This window comes from Pipra filicauda, unplaced genomic scaffold (assembly GCF_003945595.2).
Source record: "Pipra filicauda isolate LSUMZ 115617 unplaced genomic scaffold, ASM394559v2 scaffold222_size1277272_pilon, whole genome shotgun sequence".
Taxonomy (NCBI): Eukaryota; Metazoa; Chordata; class Aves; order Passeriformes; family Pipridae; genus Pipra; species Pipra filicauda.
This window is the reverse complement of record NW_024104335.1, coordinates 713,423-724,012: the sequence shown is the minus strand read 5'-3', so window position 1 is coordinate 724,012 and position 10,590 is coordinate 713,423. Positions and strand designations below refer to the sequence as shown.

General features: G+C 46.0%; 1 protein-coding gene across 3 annotated transcripts; it reads left to right on the top strand.

Annotated features, from left to right (window-relative positions):
* Nucleotides 1-1,010: 1,010 nt before the first annotated feature.
* Nucleotides 1,011-9,252, top strand: INS (insulin). Of its 3 annotated transcripts, none has more exons than XM_027724160.2 (3): nt 1,011-1,115; nt 5,962-6,199; nt 9,116-9,252. In XM_027724160.2, the coding sequence occupies exons 1-3, from the start codon at nt 1,011-1,013 to the stop codon at nt 9,250-9,252; spliced, it is 480 nt and encodes a 159-aa protein (XP_027579961.2). The 3 variants fall into 3 exon arrangements, with proteins under 3 accessions (XP_027579961.2, XP_039237357.1, XP_039237358.1); XM_039381423.1 differs by lacking the exon at nt 1,011-1,115 and adding an exon at nt 5,409-5,473 and having other exon boundaries at nt 5,991-6,199; XM_039381424.1 differs by lacking the exon at nt 1,011-1,115 and adding an exon at nt 5,431-5,479 and having other exon boundaries at nt 5,996-6,199.
* Nucleotides 9,253-10,590: the final 1,338 nt, after the last annotated feature.

Genomic DNA, 10,590 nt, shown 5'->3' with positions numbered 1-10,590 from the left:
TCCTTGTCTGCTTGCCACCTCAGCTGCTCACAGCACTCAGTTCTAGCACCCATCACTTTCTGCTATGCCTGCTGGTCTCTGGTGGCCTGCCCATGCTTTCCAGCATTGTGACCAAGGACCAGGTCATCCTTTCCTCTCTTCTACCAAAGGCTTTCCAGGGCTGAGGTGTACCTGTGATGTCCATTGAAGCCATGGCAGTGGCACCATGAGATTTTAGTGCCTACAATTGTGGACACCGGAGAAAACTCCCTGATGGACTCAACAGCCCCTTTCATGGTTGTTTCTTGAGAACTGGGTCAAGATCCTCTCTGTTTGTGCCCAGGGACTTGATGACACAAAGGACAGACATGGTATCAGTGCTGAAAATGTGTATTTTTAGATTGGTGCTGATCAGGCTACTTTTCCAGTGCTTCTCCACTCTGTAGAAGTTATTTGTTACTTTTGTTGCTCAGTACTTGTCCTCTAGCAGGGTGTCATCACCTCTTCTAATGTTTCTCCATCTATGCCAAGCATTACTTTTGGGCCATTAATAGCCACAGTTTTCATCTTCTCATCATTGATAAACAAACTAATTTGTTCTGCTGCATCTGCTAATAGCTGTGTCTAGGAACTATTAACAGCTCTTAGGTGCTATTTCCTTCTTTACCTTCTCAGAAAATATGTGTCTGGTAATATTTTCGTGGGGTTAAAAGGAGCTTAGCTGTTTTTTCCATCTCTATTTATAACCTTGCATATGCATGTCCAAGGAAAGATTTCGGGAGCTTTACTTTAGAGTTCATTAGATTTGGTCTAGTTTTCTTGGGTATTTGTGTAGAGGTTTGAGCCTGCAGAGGCCAGGGGGGCTTCATCAAGGTGCAGCCAAACTCATTTGCAGGTTCTGTGGTGTCTGGTGAGCTGGGATTGCCAAAGATCATCATTTCCCTGCCAAGAGGCTTGATGTGCCAGAGGGTAACCAGAGGGTTTGAGTCACAGCAGGCTGCAGCACACCTGGTAATCTCCCTTGATCTCTGATGAGAGCTACAGGCTCTTTGGAATTGCTCCCTGATGCATCTTCTACCAATGAGCTGTATCTCCAGAGGTGGGACTGTACTCACAATCCTCTCTGCACTTCACAGGTAACCCAAAGGTGATGGAAACTGATGGGTCAGACCTGGTTGCATACACTGGGCTTTAGGATACACCCTTTGTATTATGAATCCACCCTTTTTGCTCTAAGCAGCAGGATAATGTCCCTAGTCTGGAAGAGCCTGTACAATTGTGAAATCCAGTCTGGTGGGGGCATCTCCCTTGACCCTGGTGGCTGGTGGGGCAATGGGGACATCTCACATGCCCTGCACCCAGGCATCCACCCAGATTAGTTTATAGAAGCAGCAGAGATTACTTGTATCCCAGTGAGCGTCCCCCTTGTCTGCTTGCACAATGCCCTGTTTGAAGCAAGGGCATGTCTCATTGTGTGACTCCAGATAAGCCAAACCTCACCCTTTGCTATAGTAGCTTCCTCTCCCCCTGAGGCCATGTTGGCTGCCTCCACTACCACATAACTTTGCAGATATCTCAGGATTTGGTTGCGAGTATTCCCAGTATTAATCACTCTCTTTGGCGCCACGTTCACCTTCCTACCCTTCATCTCACACCAGTGCCACTGACAGGGCGGCTGCACTCTGCTGCTGCACATGTGCTTGGACACACCGATGGGAGCAGAGCATCTGGAAACCACCTCTCCCCACCATGTCACCAGCTGTGGCTGCATCCTGCATAGGGAGGGGAACAAAGCCTGGAGGGCACAACTGCTGGTCCCTTTTCCCTGTGCTGAGTGAAAGGCTGTAGCTAAAATGGCCCACGTACTTGGATGCATTGTCCCAGCTACACACCCCCACTGCTACCAGTGGCCATACTGAGATGCCCAGCCCAGGGGCTGGTCACCCCCAAAAGCTGCTCTTGGGAATGCAGATCCCTCAGGGTGACTTGGGGCCATGCTTTGGCAGGCCGATGGCACAGCACAGCTGTGAATTGGGGCTGTTTGCTTCACAACCCACTGAATTCACCGTCATTGCTGTGTGGCTCTCTGCTAATCTTTTGGGGCAACACATACACAGGCATGGGAAGAACAGTCCTGGTGGTGGCTGCTGAGCACCAGAGTAGCAATGGGGATGTGGGTGGCATTTTGGGGTCCCTGGGTGCTCTCCGAGAACTTGCTTGCCTCCTGACCTTTGCTGTCACTAAAACTTTCACAAACTTGTAATAGTTAACTATTTCTCCTGTAACAGGCTTGTTATTTTTTCAGGACAGGGTTTGAAAATGTGAGACATCTACAGTAGTAAAGATTTTATTGTGCTCTCAACAGACTGTAAAACTTGATTCCATGACACTGGGGATTGCCTAAATCTTGTTCCCACTGATGCAACTGCTTGGGGTCGGGGGTATGCGGGGGAAGGAGGTGGCTTCAAGTCACGTCTGGAGGTGGTTTAGCATGAAGGGCAGGAGCAACCCACTCCCACCCGGATGCTCCCACCCTTCAGCCAAATGAGCCCGATGTGGACCTGAGGATCTGGGGAGGTCACAGAGGCATGCATAGCTGAAACAATGGGTGAGTGCTTGGCTCATCATTGCCTAATCACATGAAAATCATGGGGAAGCCCAGCCTGGAAAGAGTAAGCTGAGATTTTTCGGGAGAAAAAGCTTTTCCATCTAGAAATGGGCTCCCCTCTTGGCCCCCTCTCTCACTTCACTGCTGACATGGGAGCTTTCTCTCTAAGACAAAACTTTCCGCAGTTTATATTCATTTTATATCCATTTATATCACTACTAGCATTTTTCTTATTCCAAAGGACCATTTATGGTAAGAAAATACATTTTCCAATAAATAATCAAAGTGATCGTATTTTGGAAGAGGAAAAAATCAAAGTAGGAAACTTCTGCAAAAAAAATTTGGCCTGTGCTGAGGATTGAGCCAGTATGATATCTTTTTCCCCTGCAATAAATCTTCTGGCTTATTTCTGTACCCAAACTACAAGGAGACAAGAGGAATTCCTCAACGCTCGGGTACAGTCAGCCCTTCCCCTGCTGCGGCACGCTGCAGAAATACCACAAGCTTTTTGAAGCTAACTCCAGGATTTGGTTAGCCAAGAGTAAGAGAAGTAACAGACTGGTAGCATGGCACTTTTACAAAACAAAATAACACCGCTTTTTTTGCTACATCAGTGGTGTAAGCCTCAGGAAAAGGGAAGAGTCCAGCAGGGAAGTTGCCTAGAAGGGAGACAATAGTGAATAAAGGAACCTCCTTACAAAGTCCCTCTGTCAATAAAATGCGCTTTCAAGTGACCTCAGGTAACATTCAAAAGCGCAAGAAGGAAAACCCTAAATTGCAAATCTCAGCATGTGATTAACCTGGGGAACACCCTGCTCTGGAGCCTTTCCAAAGCAATCACTGGACTGAGGTCCATTGGGCCTCACACCGTGTGATGACTGCAGGAAAATGATCGCCAAGGGGATCTGTAGGAAAATTCTTCAAGTTGTCCTCTTCGTGTGAGATGCCAGCTGCAGAGTCCCTCCTCTGGAGAAAGCATGAGTCACACAAGACTTCTGCTCCTGGCTTTGACAGCCTACTTCAAGTGGGGTAAAATGCCAGGTTTTATCCTTTGTAACTGCTAATTCCCCATCTTTTCCCAGTAAAAAGAAGGTCCAAGTGAATTGTCTGAACTTATATCTTGCTGAAACCTGAGCCCCTCTTCGTGGATATACCTCTAGCTCATTCAAGTACATCCAATATCTTTTTTGAGGGGAAGAGAGATAGTGTTACACATTGTGCAGAAGTGCTATTAACTGTAGTTGGGCATCACAACTTGGATTTATTAGCAGGAGGCTGAAAGACCTACATGGCAGGGGATGTAACTGATAACCTTGTCTGGCATCCATTTGAGCAAATGGGTCCCCTCCCTGAGCGCTCATCAGAGATTTAGTGCCTCTCATGAGCCTTTTTGCAATCACAGTCATTTAGCAAACATATGATACTTCACACTGAAAGGGGCATATGGGACTTCCTACCTCCTAGATGTTGATGGATGGAATTGCTTTGGCTACTCAAGAAATCAAAGCTCTGATTCGAGTTTTGAGGCACTGTGCTGATTTCAGTGAACTTCCTTCTGATTTATGCTGTGTATGAAGAATCAGGCTTATTCTAAGTTAAACAAGCAACGGAGTTCAAACAAATGAAAATGTCTCCTACTCAGTTGTGCTGAGCATTTGTCTCAAAATTTGGAGCAATGGGAAGTTTGAGGATGATCTCATCCCCAGCATTTAAAATGGGCCTTCTCAGGAAGAAAGAAAAAAAAAAGAAAGCAAAAGAAAGCATCTTTTAAGCAGAAAGAGGTACAAGCTTGGTATTGTGGCAGAAAAATTGAGCACAGAAGTACCCAAAAATTGGATAATGTTGTGAAAAAGAGAGAGCTAGATCTGTTGCCAAAATCAGATCCATAAAAGCCAGTGGGTCACTCCTGGACCACCATCTCCTATTAAAAGCAAATTTACCAGCCAGAATGGACTAATTAGATATTTTCTGTTTTTCACTGGGCTTTACCAGAAATATTTCTTTGTAGTAAAGACACCATTTTGGGCACGACCCCAGAGAGAAGAGCTAAGATGCTGAGAACTCTCACCTACAAATGGCAGAGACTGAGTCTTTGCTCTGCTTAATCCCAAACAGAAATTTGAAGGGGCAAGGTGGAATTAGAAGGAGAAGGTGGAAAGGTTCACATTTTTTTCACATATACAATTTCAAATGCTCAAACTCTGTCCCTGAGCTGAGCCAAAACAATGATCTAAGGTCTCCTGCAAAATGCAGACGTCATTCCTCCCCCTGCCCAAGCTGTGGACACGTGTTTTTCACTGTGGACCACATGTCCAATGAGTGGGGACACCGATAGCCTCAGCTCAATAATGTGTTTTCCTTCTTTTAACACCTGACAGTAGCATGATTTCACAAATAACTTGGTCCCATTGCTGCATACTTTCCAAGGTAATATAAATCAAACAGATTAACATGTTTGCTTTTAATTTTACATTTTAGAAACAGCTGTTGAGCCACCTCAATGCCAACAGTGTCTATTGCCAGCATTAGTGTCATCAGTAATCATTGCAGCTGTAATAGCATCATTATCTCCTGCTAAAAGGGTCACTGATGGCTCAGGACAGAGCTTCAGGGAAGAGAAAACAGGTTGGACTAAATGAGATGGAAACTGCAAACTCTTGCTTCTGTCCTAACATGCATAAAGACCTGTAGATGTTACGCAGAGGGAAATTAATTTGCACAAGAAGCAAAAATTTTGGCTAGAGTGTCATCAAGGAGGTGGGACTCATAGCTCTTGTGTCACTTGGGCTAATGTAAAGAGTATAAATATGGGAACAAGCGAATGGGGATATTACTACCGATCATCATCTCTCAGAGCAAACGACTCTCCACCTCTTGCTGCCACCTCTTTGGGTAAGTCAGATTGCCTCCCTTTTAGCTTCCATCTGTTTAGCAGAGCTGTTTTCTTAAGTTGATGTAACTGGCTAGTTGGCCCAAGAAAATGAAATCTCCTCAGGCCTTTGAGCACGTTGTGCTGGTTTGGGGCCATCATAACTTACAGACCCTTTTGATTTGGCAGAGAGGGTTTTTCCTCTGAAAGTGTCTGCTGATCTTCCCTCTCCTGGGTATGTATGCTATAGGGCTTGGTGGGATGGTTCTTCAGCCTAATTTGGCCTTTTGAGACAAGATAGTAGGGAGATGAAGAGTGATGTGAACATGTGGATGGAGATGGATTTATGGTTATAACCATTAGTCATTTACTGTGACTTGTAAAAACCTGATGTAGAGAACTCTCCTTCCCTCTCAAGCTAGTGCATCTTTAGAAGGTACATCTCCTGCTTTGGTCTCATTTCCATGCCAAAGGATCTTGATTACAACCTAATTTTTCCTCCTAGACCTCCCTGTGTCTCCTCTGGCTCTTAACCTTAGGCCTCACCCTGCTCACCATGGCTCTCTGGATCCGATCGCTGCCTCTTCTGGCCCTTCTCGCTCTTTCCGGACCTGGGACCAGCCACGGGGCTGCCAACCAGCACCTCTGTGGCTCCCACTTGGTGGAGGCTCTCTACCTGGTGTGTGGAGAGCGGGGTTTCTTCTACTACCCCAAAGCCCGACGGGATGTTGAGCAGCCTCTGGGTAAGTCAGGCTGACTGTGAAAGCAATCTATGGTAAGTGATGTGAAATGCAACAACTACCTGTCTTTGACAGTGACACCAGGAATGTCCTTGATGGGGAATGCCAGGAATACCTTTAGCATACCAGCAGCATCACATTGCCAGTGAAAAGCTCTTCAAGCTAAAAAGGCAGATGAGAGGGCAGGCAGGGAAAGAGAATTTATGAGACAGAAGGAATTGTGCCTGATAGCTCAAACTCATCTCTTTCTTTGTGCAACCATTACACTGGCCTGGGCGTATTCATAGAATATAAAGGTGGAAAGAACTCAAGAAGCCTCCATCTGCCCCAAGACAGGATCAGTTGTCCCCATTCTATTCCTTACCCATGCTTGCCTAGTATGTTCATAAAAACCTCCAGAGAGAAAGCTTCTTCTGCCATCTGAAACTGCCTGTTCCCTAGCTTAACTGACCTTCTTCTTGAGTGTTTCTTTCCAATATCTAACCTGAATATCCCATGCCATAAATTATTTCTTGTCTTCTCAGTAGTGGACATGGGGAAGAGTCTACTCCTTTCTTCTTTATGACTGCTTTTCAAAATATTTAAATACTGTTCTCATGTCTAGTTTTAACCTGTCCTCAGCTACACAACCCTACTACCTTCTTAGGTCATATTCCCTAGATCTCTAACCATGCAAGTTGTTCTGCATTTGTCCACATCCTTACTGACTGGTGGGGCCTGGAGAAGAACATTGGATCCCAGCTGAGGTTTCGACAGTGCCACGTAGAGTGATTAGACTGGAAGAACAATATTTCAAGTTTCACACCTTGTTCCTGTCTACACAGGCACTTTGCCTTTTTCAAAGTAGCGCTGCATTTTCCATTGATAGTGACTGCTGTCTCCCTGGGATATCTTGGCCCTCCCTTGGGTGGCTTAGCAGTCCTTGAAGGTTTGTTACCACAGTCAAACCCTGAATGTGCAACACAGTCTCACTACCTACCTTTAGTGTCTTTCCTGTTGCTCACTGAACTCATTTTTCCGTGTTTCTATAATTTCAAATGTAAATTTGAGTACTAATCTTGCCCTTCAAGAGGCATTTTAACATGTCTTTTATTTCATGGTGGCAAAATGCTGGTGGATCTGCTTTAGTTCCCCCTCCTTAGGATTCCTGAGCCATTGATGAGTGCAAGAGCCAGGAGTCAGGAGAAGACAGCCCTGCCAGCACCCCCAGCAGTGCTGGGTCACTGCCCCTGGTCGAGCACGTGGTGTCTGTATGGCATTGCAGGTGGGATGAGGCAGTCCAGAGATCTGCCCTTCAGCATGGTGTTTGTATCTAGATAGGGCCAGGACCTGTAATGGTCCAGCTGTAATGCAAAGGTCATCTCTCCTGGACATGGGTACCTGTGGCTCCTCAGCTCTGGCTCCTCTATAAACCCAGCAAGCACAATCTTTATTCTGTCTTCCAAGCTACTAATGAAGACTGTGAATAGATACAGAAGAGACCCCTGCCTAACACATCCATTTCACCCCTCTCATTTCAAGATGGACCATTACTTAACCTCTCCTCACTAAAATACCTCTCTCCCATCATTTCTCTTCCCATCACATACTGTTTTCATTGGTATCCAATTCCTTCTTCTGTGTATGTAACCATCCTGTGAAATAGTCTTAGACGTATTTGTAAGGTGAAACCAGGTAATGTCATAGCAGAGGGTTTGCCATGATTTGTTTAGAATGCCCAGTTGTGATGTTATTTGCTCTGTTCTCTGATTATTTATTTCTGAAGACCATCACAAAGGGGTTGGAAATTTCGTTGGCCAAATTCCCTAAATACTGTACAGAGAATTTGATCAGGCTAAACAGATTGCAAGTATTTGAGGACTTTCTACCTCTTTTTCCAGGACTTTTGCCTGAGCCACCACCTCTTTGTCACACAAACTGGTTGTGTTTACAATCTACTCACAGCTGGCTTGAAGGATGAAGACAAGTAAATTACAAAACATTGACTAGCTATTTCCTCTTCTGCTTAATGTTGGACCAAATCTTCTCTAAATTCCCCTCCTAGCACACTAGCATAATGATTTCATGTTACTCTTGTGCCTTGTTCATTGCATCACGCTTTGGGGGCTTGGGGATTTTGCATCCTGTGCTGTACTTTCATATTGCCCTAGAAACCACATCTCATTCTCGCTTTCCAGGCATTTTCTCTTTGTTGTTAGGGGCTCTTTTCTTCCTGCAGGAAAAAAATCACTGATTTATTTGCCATTTTTCATATTTTCATTGTGCAACTAAAACCTGAACAGATCTGTGCACACGTTTTCAAGTTCTCTCCAGTAAACAAGACATTCTGTTGAGTTTTATCTGTGTCCAAATACCCTAATTTATCATTGCTTCTAAAACTTGCCCCCAGCTGTGAACAGGGACACACACAAATGCTTTTGCCATTGGCTTGGGGCTATATCCAGGCAGCCAACTGGAGCAGGCTGTTCAGGAACAACTGGGAAATTCACCCAGGTTCAGGACTGGACTGTCCCAGCAATTCTATGGACAATACCAAAGGGGGCTGCAGTCCCAAACAATTCATCCCTGTAGGGCAGATCATCCCATTTTATCATCTTATTTACTAGCTGCTCACCCCAGGGAAGATGCAGACTTTCTCTTCTTCTCCAAACACCTTCCTCAATAAAGCCCTTGTGTTCCTTTGTCCTTCACTCTGCTGATATCCATTCATCTTGGCACATTCTGAACACCATAGGATTATTTTGGAAGAGGAAACAGGGACCTGAAGGTGCTCCAAGCATCGTCAACCTGGGGAAACCTTTGCGATGTCCTTCCTTAAGCTTAACAATCTGGTGTCTGCTAAGGGGGGGTCTGCAGGGCTCAGCAGTGAGGCCTGATGCTGTGTGATGTTCCACAGCTTCTCTTTTTCTTCCCTGGCAGTGAGCGGTCCCTTGCACGGTGAGGTGGGAGAGCTGCCCTTCCAGCAGGAGGAGTTTGAGAAAGTGAAGAGAGGGATTGTTGAGCAATGCTGCCACAACACATGCTCCCTCTACCAACTGGAAAACTACTGCAACTAGTGGCGAGGCCGGCGGTGGGGAGCTCGCAGGCCACAGGTAGAAACACGCACTTATGCTACTGCACCTTCAAAGCAATTGAATAAATGTTGTGATCTATTGGAAGGACTGTACTTGTTCATGTGTCCATGTCATGGGGAAGGGGCCACTGGCGTCTCCTTTAGGGCGTCAGTGTCCGCGCTTGGGTAAGGCAGTCTTACAAGGTCCTGGAGCCAGGCATCACTTCACACTATCCCTCTGCCATACAACCCTGAGATTAGCTCTGGGGGTTAGAGCATGGTGCAAATAACACCATGGTCGTGGGTTAGATTCCTGTTAGGTCATTCACTTAAGAGTTGGACTTGATGATCCTTGTGAGACCATTCCAACTCAGAATATTCTGTGTTTGTGTGAAATGAACTCCATGGGAATGAGGGAGGAGGGATATTACGCAGCATCGGAGTAGGTGCACCAAGCATCTGGTACCCCCAGTGCTTGGGACAAGGAGGAGAAGGCAGAGAGGTTTGAACAAGACTTCCCTCGCTAGGGAAACATTACAGGGGAATATCTGGGACAATGCCATACTGATCATCTTCCTGCAGTTCACAGCACAAGTATAGCCAGGCAGCTGGGAGATTGAACTTCCTCAGCTACATAATGGAAACAGTACAGATTAAGCAAAGAATTAATCACCTATTAACTGTACTTAGAAAAACCGTGGATGACCACCATGGCCAATTCAGAAAATGTATCCAGTTCCCCGTTCTGCTTGTGGAAGGCCCAGGCAGAGTCCCAGCTGTGGGATCTGCTTATCATTCATAAGTATATGACGAGCCATGTACTGAAAACGGATTCAATCCAAAAGGAATTTTGAGTGAAGTTTTGAGTCTGTTGGCCACATATTGGGCAGTATTCCTGCTCCTGTTGCTGCAAATCTTTTTCAAGTATCTTGCACCACAATCACCACTTTCTGGGAGGAAAAGCTGCCACAGCAATGCCAGCTAGCGGGAGTGGCACAGAGTGTAGGGAAGGAGTGTGTTCCCTCTGCCGAGGGACTCCCATGCCAGTCTAGTGAAAGACATGCAGGAGGTCCCTGTGGGATGGGCTCAGCCTAGCAGAGGTGACAGCAGTGGCCAGGGCTGCACTTTGCTGGTAGCAGATTTTGAAAGCTTGTCTGAGAGGAGACTGTGGTTTTAACAGCCTCTTTTCCCAAACCAGTTCTGACTGCCTCTAGTGGAACTACACAGATGGAAGCTGCCATCTCATCCCTGCCAGGATGCATTACTCCTGCTCCTATCATGAGCACAAAACTGGCCCAGCCACTACAAACTGAAAGGCTGGAAGAGCAGCTGAAGGAGCTGC

Coding starts and splice junctions, on each gene's coding strand:
- INS (XM_027724160.2), top strand. CDS start 1,011: ATGAGAGCTACAGGCTCTTTGGAATTGCTCCCTGATGCATCTTCTACC. Junction 1,116..5,961: donor ATCCTCTCTGCACTTCACAG/GTAACCCAAAGG, acceptor TTTTCCTCCTAG/ACCTCCCTGTGTCTCCTCTG. Junction 6,200..9,115: donor GGATGTTGAGCAGCCTCTGG/GTAAGTCAGGCT, acceptor CTTCCCTGGCAG/TGAGCGGTCCCTTGCACGGT.